At 37.7% G+C, this 20,344-nt stretch overlaps 3 protein-coding genes across 5 annotated transcripts in view; 1 reads left to right on the forward strand and 2 right to left on the reverse strand.

The window, feature by feature from the left end:
• The window catches only part of LOC139954108 (uncharacterized), a 56,238-nt gene extending 49,567 nt beyond the window's left edge, over nucleotides 1-6,671 (forward strand). For all 3 annotated transcript variants that reach the window (XM_071953766.1, XM_071953767.1, XM_071953769.1), the window contains 2 exons: nucleotides 4,235-4,431; nucleotides 5,013-6,671. In XM_071953766.1, coding sequence (XP_071809867.1) covers nucleotides 4,235-4,431; nucleotides 5,013-5,129 — 314 coding nt within the window. In that variant the 3' untranslated portion in view covers nucleotides 5,130-6,671. The remainder of the gene's footprint in view (nucleotides 1-4,234; nucleotides 4,432-5,012) is intronic.
• An 828-nt stretch (nucleotides 6,672-7,499) lies between these two features.
• LOC139954492 (uncharacterized) lies at nucleotides 7,500-10,944 on the reverse strand. Its single transcript, XM_071954308.1, has 2 exons — nucleotides 10,892-10,944; nucleotides 7,500-10,045 (listed from the first exon to the last, which is right to left on the reverse strand). The coding sequence occupies exon 2, from the start codon at nucleotides 10,030-10,032 to the stop codon at nucleotides 8,800-8,802; it is 1,233 nt and encodes a 410-aa protein (XP_071810409.1). The 5' UTR covers nucleotides 10,033-10,045; nucleotides 10,892-10,944; the 3' UTR covers nucleotides 7,500-8,799.
• A 4,847-nt stretch (nucleotides 10,945-15,791) lies between these two features.
• LOC139949940 (uncharacterized) lies at nucleotides 15,792-17,021 on the reverse strand. The gene has a single exon (XM_071948529.1). The coding sequence runs from the start codon at nucleotides 17,019-17,021 to the stop codon at nucleotides 15,792-15,794; it is 1,230 nt and encodes a 409-aa protein (XP_071804630.1).
• Nucleotides 17,022-20,344: the final 3,323 nt, after the last annotated feature.

Here is a 20,344-nt window from a genome sequence, read left to right on the forward strand (position 1 = left end):
TTTTTAAAGGACTTTCAGGAGTATCTTACAGTTCCTTTTAGAAAGAAGTTACGGCTGTCCTTTTTATTCATTTATTCATAAGCAATGATGAAGTTATTTACACTTGTGAATTCCAACACTTCAATAAGATGGGCAGTACTGCTGCATTTGCCTATCAATATTTTCTCTAACCTGGAGAATCAATACATATCACTTGGACAAGAAAACAAACAAAAAAGTTGTTGATATTTACTTTAGAATCGATCAAAAATCAACTCAGCAGCAATTTGCATTCATACCTAAGAAAGTTGTGGGTCATTTTTTAATTTTTTTTTTTTTCCTTTGGTTGAAAGTTTACAATTCAAGCACAATTCAACACATTGTTTTTTAATTTATAAAATGATATTGCCTGTCCATTTTCTACTGTGGCTACAAGGGGGCAGTGTTGTGCTGGTTTCACTCAGCCTGATGTTCACGTTTGGCTACACTTTTTTGTACACAGTGCATTTGGGATCAAGTGCACAGTTTCCCGTCACAGTCGACACACTGATAGAAAACACACACACTCGTAGATCTAATCATTGTTTCACCTCAGGTCATCATTTTTAACACTAAAGAGAAGGTATATGTTTGGTAATCACCCTTAAAGGAACACGTTGCCTTGGATCGGGTGAGTTGGTCTTCGAAAATCGTTTGAAACCAATTGTTATAATATGCATATAGTTAGAAAGATGTTTTGAAAGTAGAATATAGTAAACCACACAAACATGCCTCGAAGTTGCACGGTTTTCCTATTCAACATGGCACGCCATTTTGTGGAGTCAAGTTTTTGACTCCATTAAATGGCCGACCGTGTTAGTTTGCAGAGTAAAAGGAAAGCCATGCACTTCCGAGGCATGTTTGTGTGGACTATTATATTCAACTTTTAAAACATTGATCTTTCTAACCATTATGCATTTTATAACAAACTGTTTCAAACGCTTTTTATAGACCAACTCGACCGATCCGAGGCAATGTTTCCCTTTAAAATTAATGGCATTCGAAACTTTTGTTTTCAATAAGCTTACAGCAGCTTTCAATAGTATAATGCATTTTGAGAAACATTTCACTTCAATGTGATGTGGTGATGTAAAAAAGATACCAGTTTTATATGCCCCAAAGTTTGAATCTGAGAAGTGTTATTCTCAGTAACCTTTCTCAGATTGTGTACTCCTAGTACAGATTATTCTTCCTGCGTGGATAATCCTCGCTCGATTTATTATCTTAAAAACGCCTTGTATTCTTTGTTTACAATTACATTTATATAGGATTAAACCAATCGAATAGTTCCAAAAACACAACGTATACTTTCTCTTAAACACGACTAATAATAATAATCATCATCATCATCATGATCATCATCACATTATTTAACTCATTAATGTACTTAATATTAATCTTTCACTCTGCAGATGGGACTCTCTTATATCTTACCGTTGTCTAAAGTATAAAAAACAATTGACATACATTTACTTTATGATCTTTTTATTTGAATACTCTTGGTACATTTCGATTATTTTTGCAATTTTATTTCCCGGGCGCGAGACCCAAAAAGATCATCCTCGTACATGTAACGTTCGCCTTGTACGAGCGTTTCAGATACACATATGCTCAACTGCTTGGGTTCGAGGTGGGTAAAAAAGACGTCTGGGTACTGCACGCCATGCCGTTTCTTGTAAAACTGGAATTCAAAGTTAAAATCCCACTCTGTTCATTTTTTTTTTTCAAGATACAGCCCTGGAATTTCATCTTTGAAAGGGCAAGGCCATTTTCATTTTGCTCGGGGCGCATCCTTTGGAAAACGTGAAGGTCAATGGGAAACTTTTCAAGACCAAGACCAGGGCAGTGGAGGCCTCCGTAGCCTGTCTGTAATTCCAGGCCTAAAGTTACACTTTTTCTTTCCCATGAAAGTGATATCCAAATTGCGTGATTACTGTAGAGCGGTCATGATCTTAGAGAGGAGTGCACGTAAACTTGATCTGATCTGACAGCCCTACTCATCATCTGGCCGATCATAAATGTGTTGGCCTTCAAATTAATTCAAAAAATTATGTGAGAACCTTGGTGCTGAATCATCCTCCATCAATCATATCTTTGTACCAGATAAAATGTTTTTATTTAGGTAATGGTTAATTGAACTGGATGGGAGGTCCACATGCAGCGGTCATACACTAACTTCAAATCACATTACTCTAATCATGACAAGCAGTTGTTGTTTAGAGATACACTCAGTCATGTTTTCAATCTAACTCCAACTTCCTCCTGTTGTTTAAAGGTCTGGACACTATTGGTAATTACCTAAAATAATTGTTAGCACATGAACTTTCTTGGTAACAAGCAATGGAGAGCTGTTAATAGTATAAAACAGTGTGAGAAACAACTCTCTCTGAAGTTTGAGAAAGTTAATTTCCCACTAAAATATCTGAATTGAATAAGAGACTTTAGCTGAGGTCTCTAATTCAAGGCATTTGAAAGCTCAGAACTTGTGCGACAAGGCCGGGTGGTTTTTTCTGTCATTAATCTCTTGCAACTTTGATAACCAATTGAGCCAAAATTTTCACAGGTTTGTTATTTTATGCATAAGTTGAGATACACCAAGTGAGAAGACTGGTCTTTGACAATTACCAATAGTGTCCAGTGTGTTTAAGTCTGTACATCAATCCTGTACCAAATTGTGACATGCTCAAAGGCAAATTTAACGGCACTTCTTACTGTAGAATTTGGCCCCCTGCAAAATGCGTGATTCTAAGGGACTTGTCACACTTGACAACTTTTACTGGCAACTTACAGGCAACCAACTGCATGCTACAGGATGACTTTGGTTAGCACACAAAAAAAAATGTGTGCCAGAAATTGTCATATTGAAGGACACACTCGGTCTACATTGATCAAAAATTTAAAAAGGGCAAGGGTAACTTTTTGAGATTCTTGATGTAAAAGTTGAAAGACAAACATATCTCAATGTAGAGCCAAACAATGCAAAGTGGGTTTCAGTAAGCTTGAGGAACTTTGTCTCACTTAAAGGGTTTGGGTACTTGTTGTAGTACACAAAACACAATGTCAACAGATTTACATTAAACTTACACAGTTTGAAGATAATGATGGTAAAAAGTTTCCCCTAAAAAATTTCTTCCTGAGCTGCTGTAGTTTTTGAGAAATTAGTAAAACAATGTCACGAAAAACTACAGCACCTCAGCAAGTAATATTTTAGGGGAAGCTTTTCTACCACCATTATCTTCAAACCATGTGTAAAGTTTAATGTAAATCTGTGGACATTGTGTTTTGTGTTACAAAAAGTACCCTACCAAAAACCCATTAAAAGCAGAATTTATGTACAGATTCTAGAATAACATATTAAAAACCCATGTAGATGATTTAGTATAACTTACCATCCATTGTACTAACTTAATACTCACTTTGTAGCATAGTTACTTCCCAGGTTTTTCGTTCACAGCAAAACTGATCAAATCGGCAGTTGAAAGTTGAAGTGGCACCAGCAAAACTAACGTTTTTATAACGGCATATATTTACATAGCTATGAAATAAATGTTTTTCTTCTTCTACAAGATGGAAAACATGGTGTTAATGACTGCAATTGACTGGTTCTTTGCAAATATTTATGGAGAGTTTAAACGTTTGGAGTAATATTAAAGATGGACTCTAAGGTCCTAGTGGTTAAGACATTTTTATTTTTATTTTATGGCAACATAGAGCAAGGGCATAGACTTGCTCTGTGCTTTATAGCTTTTGTGATAAGTTCATGTGCAAACTGGGAGAGTCCATTATTTTAAAGGTGATAATTCTGAAAGGTTTGAACTTTCATATCACGATCCCTCTGTGGGCTCGTCCACATTTTAAAAAGTTAACTTAACTATACCAGTCTAAATTTCAACTTATTTACCTTGAGTAGACCAATATGGTTCAACATTCGTCATTGGTATTTTACAATCAGCAATTTGATTGTACTTTTTTTTGTCTTAATGAGACTTCTTTCATCATGATATTAATTATTAGTTATTATCTGTACTGGTATACTGTCTTATCATAAAAAGGGTGGAAGAAACAGTGATGATAAGTTACTAGGGTATTGCGTGTATATGATAATAATAATAATAATTAAGCGCCTCACGCTAAACTAACCCTGAGGCGCTTGATCATTCCACCTACTGTGTTGTTTTTAGTTAATCTTTTTTGGTTTTAACTGGTTTCCCTTCAGCAATGAGATCAAAGTCAAGGTCAACTACCAGTGAGAAACGTCCAATGAGTCACAGAGTCACAAGTGCTAGTACAGGAATCTGGCCTCCTCATACGGGTATGCCGCCCAACTTCCAGCAGCGCTCTGTCACACCCGATCCCTGGCCACCGATGCCAAACTCGGACAGGTTGGATCGTATCACGCAAAGACCAAAGACAGTAAGTTATAAAAAGATTAATGGGTCGGCATTAAAAGAAAAATGATGAGATATTTCCAGACGATGTTTTGTCTATATGTTGGTTTATTTGTGTGTATGTTTGTTGATAGTCATGCATGGTTGTAGTGTCTGTCCATAGGTACAGGAACTAAAGCCCAGTTCATACCTCCTACGAATGCGAAGCGAATGTTGACGTCACAAATTTGCAAGGGATAATTCGCAGCAGTTGAACTCTGCTTGACTCACTTGCGAATATTGCTGCGAAAGGAGAGTTGTTACGCCAAATTCCCGTCAAATTCGCTTCGCATTCGCATCGCATGAAGTATGAACCGGGCTTCCGGCTTTTGAGTGGGATGGGAGGGGCGTGGCAAGGGTTCTAATAAAGAAGGGGGAGCATGGGTTCTGGTTAAGCCATGCCAATAATGGCCAAGTCAATCTGCTATTGTCAAGGTGGATACAAACATCATGGAAGTAAATTTTGTTTTATGAAGTCAAATTATTTTAATGCTTTAACAAAGTACCGATTCCCTCCAAAAGTTTCATGAGCTGAGATATTAACTAGGTCTTTGTTTTCTCTGTTAGGTTGGCACGCGACTACGCAACCGTATTGCTGAGCAGCTTCTAACGGATCTGCAGCCTAACCACCATGAGACTATAATGCAATTACAGGGTGATGAACAACACAAGTACAAACTCTGAGAATATCATCAGTCGCAGAAAAAAAAATCTTAACTGTGTTCTCCAGATGATTGACTTGGTTAAACTTTACTACCCTACAAGAATTGCACCCAATTTTTGTATATTCTCCTATTAAGATCACAATTCTGTTGGGCATAAAGATTGTCCCCAATAGACGCCATCTTTGCGGGCAAATTGCATTTTGGCTTGCAGAGGCTTTAAGCGCTCAACAATTTCATGCAGTCGCATTCACTAACCAATCAGGGGATGAGTTTTGTGAAATATTGGCGTGCTGCATGGTGTTCTCTCGCAAAATGCATAACTGTGTGTTACAAATTACCAGTAAAGATTCATGTCATGTTGCAATCTTTTGCTGTGTTAAACTGAAGTCGGAAGCTGCAAAATTGTACAGTGGATTTCAAAACAAGAGTCGTATTGTATTAGTGTAAATAATTGTTTGTAAAAAAAAGAGACCAACAAACTAAACAAAACCATGGAATCATGTTTGAGATATTTATAAGTTTAAAAAATCTGAACAAATGTTTAACAAATTGCACCGAATATGTCTAATGTGTGTTATACCTTGAGCTTTCATATCTTTACCCAGTGTATATATTTTTGAAAAAAATATGATTTAAACTTTGACTTGCATGTAACTTTGTACATTTAATGCACTTTCCAGTATTGTTTTCTTTTTGTTAGACATAGTTTACACAACACATGCATCAATTTGAAAAGAAGAAATTTGTAATGAACAAAGCATTATCCTTATGGTTAAGTAGATAGTTTTGTTCAGATCATCATGTTCCCATTGTGGGAGACAATTATGAAACAGTACAAAGGTCTTAAAGGCAGTGGACACTATTGGTAATTGTCAAAGACCAGTCTTCTCACTTGGTGTATCTCAACATATACATAAAATAACAAACCTGTTAAAATTTAAAGCTTACTCGGTCGTCGAAGTTGCGAGATTAATAATGAAAGAAAGAAAAAACACCCTTATCACACGAAGTTGTGTGCTTTCAGATGCTTGATTTTGAGACCTCAAATTCTAAACATGAGGTCTCGAAATCAAATTCGTGGAAAATTACTTCTTTCTCGAAAACTACGTCACTTCAGAGGGAGCCGTTTCTCACAAGGTTTTATACTACCAACAGCTCCCCATTACTCGTTACCAAGTAAGGTTTTATGCTAATAATAACCAATAGTGTCCACTGCCTTTAATAAATAAAGCATGACTTTTTTCACAATTGATTTTGAACCTTGGTTATGAATATAATGATAATCATGTTTTAACACATGTAAGGATTTTAAGCTAAAATATAATATGGAAACTTATATTTTTGTGAATATTCGAGTTAAATATTTTTGAGAACTCATGATCCGTCCACAGAAAAATGTGTATTAAATTTATTTACAAATAATAATTTTGTATTGCTTGATGTTATCAGCTGTCCTGGTAAAATATGGTGACTTAATTATTTGTGAATATTCGAAGTTATTTTTTTTTAGAATTCATGATCCGTCCAATTAAAAATGTTAATTAAAATTTATCTACACATATTTGTGATGTTTTATTACTTGAGCTTGTTAGCTGCCCTGGCTTAATAAAATAACTTGTAACTTGTAAGAATAATCGATCGAGAGAATTAGTTTACGAGAATCTTTGATCCGTTGAAATAATGGCTAAAGCTCCACTTAGTGTGTTTTTTTTTTAAGTTTGGATAAATATTTTCCTCCGTGGGGAAAAAAATAACAAAAATATAACTGCATTTTGCCAACGACTGCTTTTGACTTCAATGCTTGTATAGTGTGTGGGAGACCTGGGTGCAATTTTATAGAGCTGCTAAGCACACAAATTTGCTTAGCATGAAATTTCTTCCTTGATAAAAACAGGATTCCCAACCAAATTTCCATTTGTTGCATATTGCTTGTTACTGGTACTCAGCTGTTGTTTGCTTATCCTGAAAATCACGTGAACATTTGGTTGGTAATCCTAATTTTAATCTATGAAGAAATTTTGTGCTAAGCAAATTTTTATGCTAAGCAGCTCTATGAAATTGGGCCCTGTGTGCAATTAAAGCTAAATGTCTTGGCTAACCAGGCAATTTGGAAAAACAGAACTTTGGAGGAACACGAGTCTTCAACATGAATAGAGCTTTTGTTGCAGTTACGATGCAGGTTTACAATAACAAACAAGACTAGATTAATAAGATCCATTAAGATTATAATGTTGACCACTAAAGTATTATTTGCTTTAATATAAAACGACTTTGTGGCAATCTTAAATAACGAGACAAACACAGTTTATTTCTATTTCAGAAAATAATTATTTAATTCATTTAAACTTGATCTCAATGAAGAAAATGAAATAATCTTGACAGCAGGAAGGCAAAAACTAAATTATTGTAATGAACCCATAAAAACACAAAATGCTCTTATTATAGAATCGTTGTGTCCAAAATCACCAATTAAAAATGAAAACATAATTTTATAAAAGTTTTGTTCAAAACTCAAAAAGTGCATCACTGAAGAGTGCAAAACTTTAATCAAATGTTGTTGGTGACATGTATATAACACGAATAGATAAAACACAAAGATCACTGATTCCAATTGAATGAGCTAAAGCAATGAAAACCTTAAATTGTCATTACTTCAAACTTGTCAATGTCCCCACCCCTTTGACCATCAGTTGATCAAATGATATTGACTTTTCTGTCAGTCATTGGTTCTATCTGGTGATCGGCAGCTCGCCATGGCAGCTTCGCTGTTCTAGTTAATTTTGTATTACTAATTTATCTTTGAATATTACTAATGTAAAGCAACAAAACTTAAACAAGCATGCTCTTTAGTTATTCCCATTTCACCTTTTGAGTAAAGTTATTTAAAATCATAGAAGTCGCATGGTTGAAACTGAACTCGAACACCGGTTAAACTAACGGATATTATACAACTTTATAAGATCAAAAAATAGGATCTACTTTCTAAATAAAAAGTGGACAAATTTAGTCTGAAAATCGAGGTCAAGGGTCGAACCGGTTCAGCTTTTTTGTGCAAAGTAAGTGGCGGTGTATATGAAGCTACATGATTGACAGAGTGAGGCGTGGTTATTATCTTATGTTTAAAATATTGGGCGCTATTGGTTTTATTTGCCCTCAAGAAAACACTGTTGGTAATTTAAGTTCTGTAGGTAGCTTTGTCTGTAGAGAACTTATCCGATGTGACTGCATTAACTGTGGCGTTAAAATTGACACCTTGTGGTGTCTTATATGGCTACCCAGGAGAGAATCAAAATTAACATCATAGGGTGTTTAATAAACTATACTTATAATATGTAGGATTCAATGTTATAAAACCCTGTTAGGTAAATGTTATGGGGTTTTTTTTGGGTTTTTTTTGTTTGTTTTTTTGCGGGGGGTTGGGTTGGGGGGGGGGTTGACAACACCCAAGGTTTCAGTTTTAACACCTTAATTTTTGCAGTATTTTGTGTTGATGTAAAATGAGAGTTTGTGTGTAAACATCACAATTGGTGATTTAATTCCCTGGTAAAACTCATTGTTCTCGGTGCGTATGTTCAGAACTACGTAAACAATGGCAATTCACATTGTGAGTCTGCTGCCACCGAGCGTTCGAAAGTTGATGTGAGTGTTTCATTCATGTGATCAGTGGTAGACACCAATACTTTGCACATCTAGCACATATTGATACTTTTACCACAAAGGTCACTTGCTGTAGCCACCAAACAACAATCCTCGCTTGTTTGTGTTATATCGCTGACGGTGGCTTCGAAGGTTTTCCTTTCCTTCCACTGTACTCCGTTGCGTTCGAATGTGAACTCAATCGGGACAGATTGTTTCTTGGTGTTCTTGTAGAGGGATATGGTGATCTTCATCCCAGACGGGCAGTCCGAGGGCCACTGAATGCTAGTTTCAGTTTTCTTGGTTGATGTGGAACTAGACGCCTCTGTGCTTGAATGCCCAGCATGCAGGTTGACTTCAACAGAAGCAGCGACGAAACCAACTTCAAGTGACACACTCGATCCAACGTCAATGGAGAAATCAAATGTGGTTTCCATACTAGTAGAAGTCTCCAGGGTTATGCTTTCTGTTGAGCCTATTTTGGCAAAGCTATCGGAAGTCACCTTTGAGCCTAAATTCTCCAATGTCAATGAGCTTATGAGGTTCTTAGCAACAACATGCTCCTCCTTCTCGGCGTAGATGACGTCATTTTTTACCACCTTTGTCAGCGCTATGTACATTATCCACCAGGTCACTGAGTCCGTCGTCCACTTGTTGGTCCAGGTTCTGAATGTTGAGATAAATTGTTCTTTGCTTTTCAGATCTCTCTGGCCAATCTCAATCGTCTCCTCAGAGAATTTACTATTACCAGATTCTCTCCGTTCAACAAGGAAGGCATCTGCAGTGGACGGTCGAGTAGTTTTGTTGACGTAGAGACTAAGGTAGCCGTATCCCCACGTTTTGAGACTTCCACTCCAGATCTGCCCCTCTGCAACCATAATCTTCTGTACCCCATTATACTCCTGCTGTATGCCAAAACCAGCTTTATCTGTATCGTACGTCATGTCGTAATCCATAATGTCAATTTTGGCTCCTTTGATTTGGTAGTGCTCTTCATTTGGGACATTTCTGGCAGAGACAACCAACTTCAATTTGCAGTATCTGTCATACGTTTCAAAGCAGATGCCCTCCGTGCCGGCAATCACTTTCCTGTTGTTACCGTTGGCGCTGGATTCACCCCATTTATACTTGGTTGATACTAATTCGTCCCCCTTCCCGGTATGAGAACTGTAAGTGTACACCTCATAGTACCCACCGTGGATGTTAAAACCTCCATCGTTGCACGATACCATCGTGATAAGAATGGAGGTGATGCAACAAAATATGAAGAGAATTTGGACCTTCATGGTGGAACGGAACCTGATGATAAAATGGGGAAAGGGGGAAAGTGGCTGTAAAATACGTTGGGAAGTAAAGGTTTCGTGGGGCACACCGGGACAATGCAACAACTTTAATAAGCAAAGAGACAGCCCCTTATGTGGCAGGATAATCTGCCCCCCCCCCCTTATCCCCCATCGGCGAACTGTGTACAAACTCCCAAAATGAAAGCTAAAGATAAACGTCACGAGCAATGGGTACTGTATAGCCACCCAAATCATTTGCTCTTGAACAAACTCTGCAGCTAAAAAATAACCCAGAGCAAATATCGTTGCGAAGAGTTGGGGTGAAAGCCCATGTTGCTGTACAACCATGGTTCTTGTTTTTAAATACATGTTTCCTCAGACTTGCTTGCAAGTTAGCAGTGATTCATTTCACTGATGAGGCATTATTGGTTTGGGCAAGTATGTTTTCGGTGACGCCATATAAGAATTTCTTGTGTGAGTAGTGGTGGCAGAAGAACCGGTTTTCTGCTTGACGTGTTGATCAGTGTGCCCTACTGACACCCGTGTCCGAATTGGCGACTTCGGCTACAGCTACGGCTAGGGCGCGCGCGTCTGCTATTCTTCAACACTGACAGACGCGCTGATCTAGCCGTAGCTGTAGCCAAAGCCGCCAATTCGGACACGGCCTCATTCTCCAGAAGATGGTCGGAACGAGCAGAAAAACTTGTTCCTTTGCCACCACTACTCTCAAATAAGATTTGTACATGGTATCACCGAAAACCTTACAGTACTTTCCAACACGCATAGACTGAAGTCTAATCTCATCCCTTGTTTATATACAAAATCTGTAATACCACCTATAAATAAGCAAAACTCCACTTACCAGTAAAACGTTTCCTCAAATCAGCCAACGAGCATTCAGTTGAGAGAGAGAGGATAGCTTCTGAATGATGTGGCCAAGGTACACGCTTTATAAACCTACCATCAGCTACATCAAAATCTGCCTGCACAGGGACCAACTAATACTTGATTGGTTGAGTCGAAAAAATCAAATACATAAGAATGCCCACCGAGGTTTATGAAATAACCATATTTTGCATTTTGTTGGTTTACGATCCATGTAAAAACTTGGATCAAACTTTGTTCTAGTGTTTGTGTCATCATAAATTGTTATAACCATACCACACTGTTATGACGTCATGACAAAAACAACAACAACAACAACTGCTACCACATCAGCAACACTCTTTGGTACGTATTTTGTTCGTGTCCATTTTGTGAACAACATGCGGTACGTTTACAAGTCACTATCCAACTCCTTGAAGATCGGTCGCTTTATATGCTGCTCCCACAAGGCCAATATGCTTGCGAATATGCTAACGGAAGGACATATTTGACAATCGCTCAAACATTCGCCATGTCTTCGTGAGCGTTGGTAACAAATTCGTAACGTTCACAAATTATTGCCCACCTCCTTACAAAGATCAGTCAATTTAGAAATCGGTTTCTAAATTCCAGCGAATGTTGCGAAGACGTCGATGTTCGTAAGCGTTGGTAAAGCGTTCGTAAAGGTTGGCAACGTTCGTAAAAGCATTGGCAAGCGTTCGTAATCATTCGTAACAATTCGTAAGTTATTGGTAATGAAAGGGCCGACCCGAGGACGATCGAGAAGAAAATATTCACTATTCCACCGCCATTTTTGACGAATTCAACGCGAAATTAAAATATTCATCTTCGCAAGTACATTCGCCACTGAGGGGCAATACGAAGCACTTCATAAATTTCAGCGAATGTTGTGAAGACGGTAATTCGCCATCGATTTTCATAAGCCTGTGTAAGCCATTGGTACTGTTGGTAAAGCGTGCGTACTAAGCGTTAGATATTGGTAAAGAGAGGTTTAATGACGACCGAGAACATTATTCACCATCAAATCGCAACTTTTTGGGCGAATACATCGCTAGTTTCAAATATTCATATTCGCAAAGTGTGAGAGTAGCATTGAGCGGGGAATATGGCGATCGCCAACGCAGAATACGGCGGCGAGCAATCAGCATTAATCTCGATTGCAAAGCAAGATTGTCAAGAACTGAACAGCGGCATCATCCTTATATAAACCTTCCCAGCTTTAAAACTGGGTCTCAAACAGGCCGTCAAAGTTTATATTTATGTTTGTGACTTAAAGGAACACGTTGCCTTGGATCGGACGAGTTGGTCACTAAAAAGCGTTTGAAACCGTTTGTTATGAAAAATATATGGTTAGAAAGATGTTTTAAAAGTAGAATATAATGATCCACACAAGTATCACTAAAAATTGCACGGTTTTCTTTTTACGTCACGAACTATCACGGTCGGCCATTTATGGGAGTCAAAATTTTGACTCCCATAAATGGCCGACCGTGTTATTGGACGAGGTAAAAAGAAAACCACGCATTTTCGAGGCATATTTGTGTAGATCATTGTATTCTACTTTTACATCATCTTTCTAACCATATGCATTTTATAACAAACGGTCACAAAACGCTTTTCAAAGGCCAACTCGACCGATCCAAGGCAACGTGTTCAGGGAAGTGGTTTTCATCATTGGTTGGTTGTAAAAATTGAATAAACGCGCTCATCTTCTTTTACACATTCCTTATAAGAAGTAACATAGTTTTACATCACGTGTAAGCAAGATTTTATTATCTTGTTATTATCTTTCCGAGGGCTCGGAAACTTTGTCATTGGTTGACTGAAATAGTAATTGATTCCGAGTTCAAAACAATGACTCATCAAAATATGTCAAATTTGTCAGAAACTAAGTCAGACTTTTCCTTTTTTACCATTAATATGACCAATGATGCCACGCCTTCAACACCAGATTTCAAATAAGTAAACTCGAGCGCCATTTTAAAATAAAATCTGGTAACAAACCTATTTACCCAACTATTTGAGGGGTGCGGAATCGGAAAATGATGGATACCAAGGCGAATTTGTAGTCTCTGAAAATCACCTTTGTTTGCCCGGTCAATTCTTACTCTTTAGAGTTTGAATGGTGTGCTGCTATAATACCTGTTAACATGATTTGAGGCATTGCATGGTGAGGTAACAATATTTATTTGGATTGCGGTAACACTATGTGTGTGTATATACTTCTAGGTAGATTTTTTTCTTTAGAAAACTGTCTGTCCTCATTTAAAGACAGTGGACACTATTGGTAATTACTAAAAATAATTATTAGCAGTAAACCTTTCTTGATTAATGGGGAGAGGTTGATAGTATAAAACATTGTGAGAAACAGCTCCCTCTGAAGTGACGTAGTTTTCGAGAAAGAAATAATTTTCGACAAATTTGATTTCGAGACCTCAACTTTAGAATTTGAGGTCTCGAAATCAAGCATCAGAAAGCACACAACTTCGTATGACGAGGGTGTTGTTTCTTTCATTATTATCTCGCAACTTCGAAGACCGATTGAGCTAAAATTTCCACAGGTTTGTTATTTTATGCGTATGTTGAGATACACCAACTGTGAAGACTATAGTGTTTGACAATTACCAATAGTGTCCACTGTCTTTAAGCTGTCTTTGCTATATAATGATTAAACCGACTGAGATCTATTTCTTTGACTTTAATATTTGCTTGTTTTTTTTTGTAAACGTTTATAGCCAGATGGGTTCCTAATGACATGTCGGATCCTAAACACCTGTTATTTCAATGCTTTTCAGACACGCATTACCAAAATGAACTTCATAAAACAAACTACCAACAATAATATGGAAACATAAGGGTCAGTTCATTATCTTGTTGATATAGTTTTAATGGATTAATTGTGCAAAACATTATTGGGCTAACGACAGGTCTGCAGTTAGACTTTCTCATATAGAATGTGCTGGTTACATGTGCGCGTGCGTACCCTGCAAAAACCCGGGTGTTAAAATTAACACCGTGGGAGTGTCACCAGAGAGAGAGTTTAACGCTATCATCAAAGTGTATAAACATAACACCATATAATTGTTTTTTACATAAATGTGTGTTGTTTAAACACCCTAGGTTGTAATATTTGACACTCGGTTTTTGCAGACCGTACATAGGCCTACACTAGACTATTATGGTTGACAAACGCCATGACGTTGTACATATATAATAACCTTATAAATACGCAACGCGTAAGCGTCAATACATCCGCATGTTAACTCGGAACTTGACTTTAAAGGATTTGGGTACTTTTTGTAATACAAAACACAGTGTCCACAGATTTACACTAAACTTACACCGTTTGAAGATAATGAGCGTAAAAAGCCTACCTTAAAATATAAGTTGCTAGGGTGCTGTAGTTTTTGAAAAATGAGTAAAACAATGTCATGGAAATACGTTTTTACATGCTTCAATAATTTTCATCTCTTGATCACTGAGACGATGATTATTTTCATGACTTTGTTTTAAACATTTCTCAAAAACTACAGCACCTCAGCAAATAATATTTCAAGGGAAGCTTTCAACCATCATTATCATTAAACTGTATAAGTTTAATGTAAATCTGTGGACATTGTGGGGTTTTTTGGTCTACAAAAGTACCTGGACCCTTTAAAAGATGAGATTTTGACCCTGATTCTAAGACCAATCTTTGTCCGGCATGACCAGGACTTATGTGCCAAGGCATACACCGTAAATCCAAATTTGTTTTAGTGTTTAAATTAAAGCTTATTATCTAAAGACACAGTGAAGAAAAACAAATACATGCCCTCTACTTTTGCAAGTTTGAGATAAGAACTAAGACATCATGCCACGTTTTGTCCCGAAAGACTTCTCAAAATGATTGTGATGGTCTACTGAATATAGGTCAGTGAAATTAAAATATTTTTTGAAAGTTGTTTACAACAAGCAAATGTGATATATGCCTAAATTTGTATTGTAGGTTTTGCAAAAACACTCGTGTAAAAGTCACTAGACCGATTCTACAGAATACAAACAAAAACCACATGTTTACATAAACAACAACACTTATATTTATGCTACAACAAGAGACAGTAAAATATGTATTTAATTGTTGTGTTTACCAATAATATAATGACTTGTTTTATGTTTTATTTAATGTACTAAATTGTTATCTGTCATATTGCTAGCTACATGGAGACAAGTTCCATACGGTGGAGCATTTTGATAGCTCAATTTTACATTATTGTTTGCATGTACAACTTTATGGGCTTGGTATTTACTGATGGACGATATTGATATGATTGCACAGTTAAATGCACTGCACATTTTTTGAAATATTGTCGTACCAGTTTTCTCACTTGGTGGATCTGTAAAAGATTTGGCTGAATACGTCATAACATTTGCCAGAGATAATAAGTGAAAAAACACTCCTGTAACATTACTGTGTGTGCTTCCAAGTGTATATAAAAGACGTCAGCTGAGGTCTTTTATTATTCTAGCATTCACCCTTTTCTCAAAATGTATGTTCCTAATAGAGGGAGCCGTTTTCACAATGTTTTATAAGACCAACAGCTCTCCATTGCTCATTACCAAGTAGGTTTTGATGCTTACAGTTATTTCAAGTAATTACCAATATTGTGCTGTGCCTTTAAATGGACAAACACTACATTAACGCCTTCTCAACAAGTCTATACACTGCGCTATACATCACCAGTGTTACTAATGCGCACTGCCTACCAAGAAAATAATTGAAAGCAAAGTTACAAACAAATGACTTTTAGCTTATAGAAAGCGTGCTGCCAAATGATTGTAATTAACATAATCTGACACCATAACACAATAATTATGGTACTTGAGGGAAAAATTCATATCTAACAAATGTGAATACTGCGTAGCAACGCCGTACAATCTTTTCGAAACCGTCTGTTTGCAAGTCCGTAAATAATGGGGTTACAGAAATTGTTTATGTACAGCATGTAAAACGCATGACGCAGTACAATGAAAACCACTGGGTTTACACTGAAACCATTCATCATAGCAAAAACCATACATATGAAAACACAGTACGGCGTCCAGGTTAGCATTAACACCACACTGGTGATGAACAACATTCTCGTAGTCTTACGCTGTAGAGAATGTGGTCCAGTCGATCTCTCCTTACGCCCTCTGTCGTCGCGGTGCCCTTTATCTGGAACTTCGGATCCCGTAATTGGTAGGACGTGGTTCTCAGTGCTGCCCTCCGAGGCCGCCTCGTTGCCCTCACTAGTCGATGTTGATGCTCCCAGGGAGGTAGAAACAGATATTACTGATATCTTCTGAAGTGACATATTGCCCGACTTGTTAGAAACAGTTAGTAAAGCTGGTTCTAGTTTTAACGGTGCCTTGTGAGCAACTGTGTTTTGTTGTGGTTGGTCCAGCCTCGGAATGTTAAGTTTGGCCGTGTTGGCCGGTAAACCAATTTTGACATGCTTTCGGATGGCCATGAAGACCTTGGTGTAAGAAATGATGATGACCATAAATGAAAATAATAACACAAATAGTTGAAATCCCATCTTTAGTTGGTCCAGTGTAGGAGTGGAATAGTTAAAAAGTACCTCGATATTTTGTGGAGTCATTATACACAAAGCGACCAGAACCGAAACGACAGTTGCCATCTTCCCTCTTGTCTTAGTGAAGAATCGCCGTTGCGGACGGCAGACACAGTCATAACGATCCAACGCGATCGCAACGGTGACACCAATAGAAGTAATCAAGCAGGTTGTCTCAAACAATCCGAAAACGTCAAGCAAATGAATGTCTGGACGACCTGATACAACAAGGGCATCGGATGCAATATCCAAGACCTGAAATAAACAGGTCAGGAGATCCGTCAAAGCCAGCGACATGGTGAGAATGTGTGTGCTCGTCTTGACGGTCTTTGACCAGTATACGCGGAGGATGAGATAGTTACCTGGCACACCAAGTATCAGAGTAATAGCAGAGAAAATAATCCTGTACGCGTATAAACCCACGTCAACTTGAGCGTCGCTACCACCGGCGATGTCACTCGGGGTCGGCTGTATTTCAGAACAAGAGTAATTGCTTACTTGGATGTCCTCCATCTTTAATCGCAGTTAGTTCTCTTAGCTTTGAACTCTCTTTGGTAAAAGTTGAGGTTCGAATCCGCAAATTATTGGCGGTAGTTTTGACGACAAGCAAAGTTTCTTCCGAACTTGTTATAGACACAAACATGTAGTTTGGTTGCTCTTCAAGCACCCACATCCACCATACGCATGCACAGGGAGTTTTAAGAATGGTGAAAGACTCAAATTTCTCTGCAGTTTTTATACACTTCAGTGAAGGATACCATTAAATTATTAGATTGATTTCCAATTCTAATCAGCTTTGTCAGAGTCTTAACTCGTGAAATTGAAACCGTGACCCTTTATTAGTCCGCAGCTTGGAGACAAAAAAACACAAGAGGGAGAGGGGGATGTTGCACAATGACTTTTGTCTTCATGAACAAAAAAGGACAAAATCTGTTCGTACAGACATGACAGAGATGAATAGTAAGAGTGGTCCATAGAAAGGAATGTCCGTTTTATATTGAAACAATTTCAATTGCATGGCTGACCATGGGCTGATGAAAGGCTGATCGGCTTTGCCAAAGTATTCTCAGTAATAGAATTATTTGAATGTCGTGCATCTCCTTCGGAGCAAATTGCCCTAAACCTTAAATCTCTTGTGTATATAAGTAGAATTAATTACTCCCTCTTGGTTTGTTTTGAACAGAATAGGCTTTGTTGGATTCTAAAAAATAAATTGAAATTTTAAAAAGTCAAAGGTCTAGTGCATTTACTCCGACGATCAGTGCAGACAATGGAACCCAAAGTAATGGGATTTCTGTCTTATTCTATAAATTAATTATGGTCTCCCTAGAGGTTTGCCGAGGAAATCGTTTCAGAGCAAAATGAATAGAGGGCGCCCTTTTAGTCCCCGCCAGGTATACTGCAAACCTCACTTGGTTTTATTCCCGTTGTACAAAGTTTCAAACCCTAGTTATCCATGTATTACGGCAACCATTACTAGATTGGATATCCTTAACGTGAAACTCCTATAGATATGGTGTGACATAAAGGCAGTGGACACTTTTGGTAATTGTCAAAGACTAGTCTTCACAGTTGATGTATCTCAACATATATATAAAACAACAAACCTGTGAAAATTTGAGCTCAATCTGTCGTCGAAGTTGCGAGATAACAATGAAAGAAAAAAACTCCCTTGTCACACGAAGTTGTGTGCTTTCAGATGCTTGATTTCAGGTTCTTAAGCTCTAAATCTGAATTGTGATAGCCATACCACACTGTGGTTAATTATGGCGTCATGACAAAAACAACAACTGTTACCACATCAGCAACACTCTTTGGTACGTATTTTGTTCGTGTCCATTTTGTGAACATCATTCGGTACGTTCAAAAGTCATTCTCTATACATCCTTACGAAGATCGGTCGCTTTATGCTGTTCTCACAAGGCAAATATGCTCGCAATTTTAATATGCTAACAGAAGGACATTTTTGGCAATCGCTCAAACTTCGCAACATTCGCCATGCCTTCGTATAAGCGTTAACCAATTCGGAACGTTCACAAATTATTCCCCACCTCGCGAATTTCAAATATTGATATTCGCAAGAATGTTCGCCAAAGTGTGAGAGTAGCATGAAACGGGGCATTTGGTGACCGCCAACGCAGAATACGGCGGCGAGCAGTCAGCATCAATCTCATTTGCGAAGCAAGATTGTGGAGAACTGAGCAGCGGCATCATTCTTTTAAAAAACCTTCCTAACTTTTCATTATGCTTGTGACTTTTTAATACATGTTTTCAGGGAAGTGGTTTTCATTATTGGTTGGTTGTAAAAAAAAAAAAAGAATAAACACGCTCATCTTCTTTTACACATTCCTTAAGAAGTAACATATTTTTACATCACGTGTAAGCAAGATTTGATTATCTTTTTATTATCTTTCCGATGGCTCGGAAACGTTGTCATTGGTTGACTGAAATAGTGATTGATTTCGAGTTCAAAACAATGACTCGTCAAAATATGTCAAATTTGTCAGGAACTAAGTCAGACTTTTCCTTTTTACCATTAATATGACCAATGATGCCACGCCTTCAACACCAGATTTCAAATAAGTAAACTCGAGCGCCATTTTAAAACAAAATCTGGTAACATATCTATTTACCCAACTATTTGAGGGGTGCAGATTCCGAAAATGATGGATACCAACGCGAATTTTTAGTCTCTGAAAATCACCTTTGTTTGCCCGGTCAATTCTTACTTTTTAGAGTTTGAATGGTGTGCTACTATAATACCTGTTAACATGATTTGAGGCATTGCATGGTGAGGTAACAATATTTATTTGGATTGCGGTAACACTATGTGTGTGCATCTACTTGCCCGGTAGATTTTTGTTTTTTAGAAAACTGTCTGTCCTCATTTAAGTTGTCTTAGCTCTATAATAGGGACTTTTCGTTTTAGACGACGGATGGTTCTGCGACGGTAAAGATGACATTTGGCGTCATCTGCGCATGCGTCGGCTTTGAGGACGGTCGTCCCTCAATTTCTACGACAGTACTTGGGATGAATTTTCGTTGTGCTGAAAACGACAACGTTTAGCTAAACAACCGTCGCAGAACCATCCGTCGTCGAAAACGAAAAGTCCCTAATGATTCAACCAACGGGGACGCTAGGTGGCAGCAGACCTATTTCTTTGACTCTAATTTGCTCATTTTTGTAATGGGTTCCTAATGACATTTCGGATCCTAAACACCTGTTATTTTGATGAACTGCACTGGATCCGAAAATAAACAAACTACCAACAATATTATGGAAACACAAGGGTCAGTTCATTATAACTTGTTGGTATAGTTTTAATGTGTTAATTGTGCAAAACATAATTGGGCTTACGACAGGTCTGCAGTTAGACTTTATCATAGAATGTGCTGGTTACATGTGCGCGTGTGTACACTGCAAAAACCCGGGTGTTGTAATTAACACCGCGGGAGTGTCACCAGAGAGAGAGTTTAACGCTATCATCAAAGTGTATAAACATAACACCATATAATTGTTTTTTAAACACCCTAGGTTGTAAATTTTGACACTCGGTTTTTGAAGACCGTACATAGGCCCACACTGGACTAATGGTTGACAAACGCCATGAAGTTGTACAAAGTATAGTAACCTCATAAATACGCAACGCGTAAGCGTCAATACATCCGCATGTTAACTCGGAAATTGACTTCAAAGGATTTGGGTACTTTTTGTAACACAAAACAGAGTGTCCACAGATTTACATTAAACGTACACCGTTTGAAGATAATGAGCGTAAAAAGCCTACCTCAAAATATTAATTGCTAGGGTGCTGTAGTTTTTGAAAAATGAGTAA

This window comes from Asterias amurensis, chromosome 2 (genome assembly GCF_032118995.1).
Source record: "Asterias amurensis chromosome 2, ASM3211899v1".
Taxonomy (NCBI): Eukaryota; Metazoa; Echinodermata; class Asteroidea; order Forcipulatida; family Asteriidae; genus Asterias; species Asterias amurensis.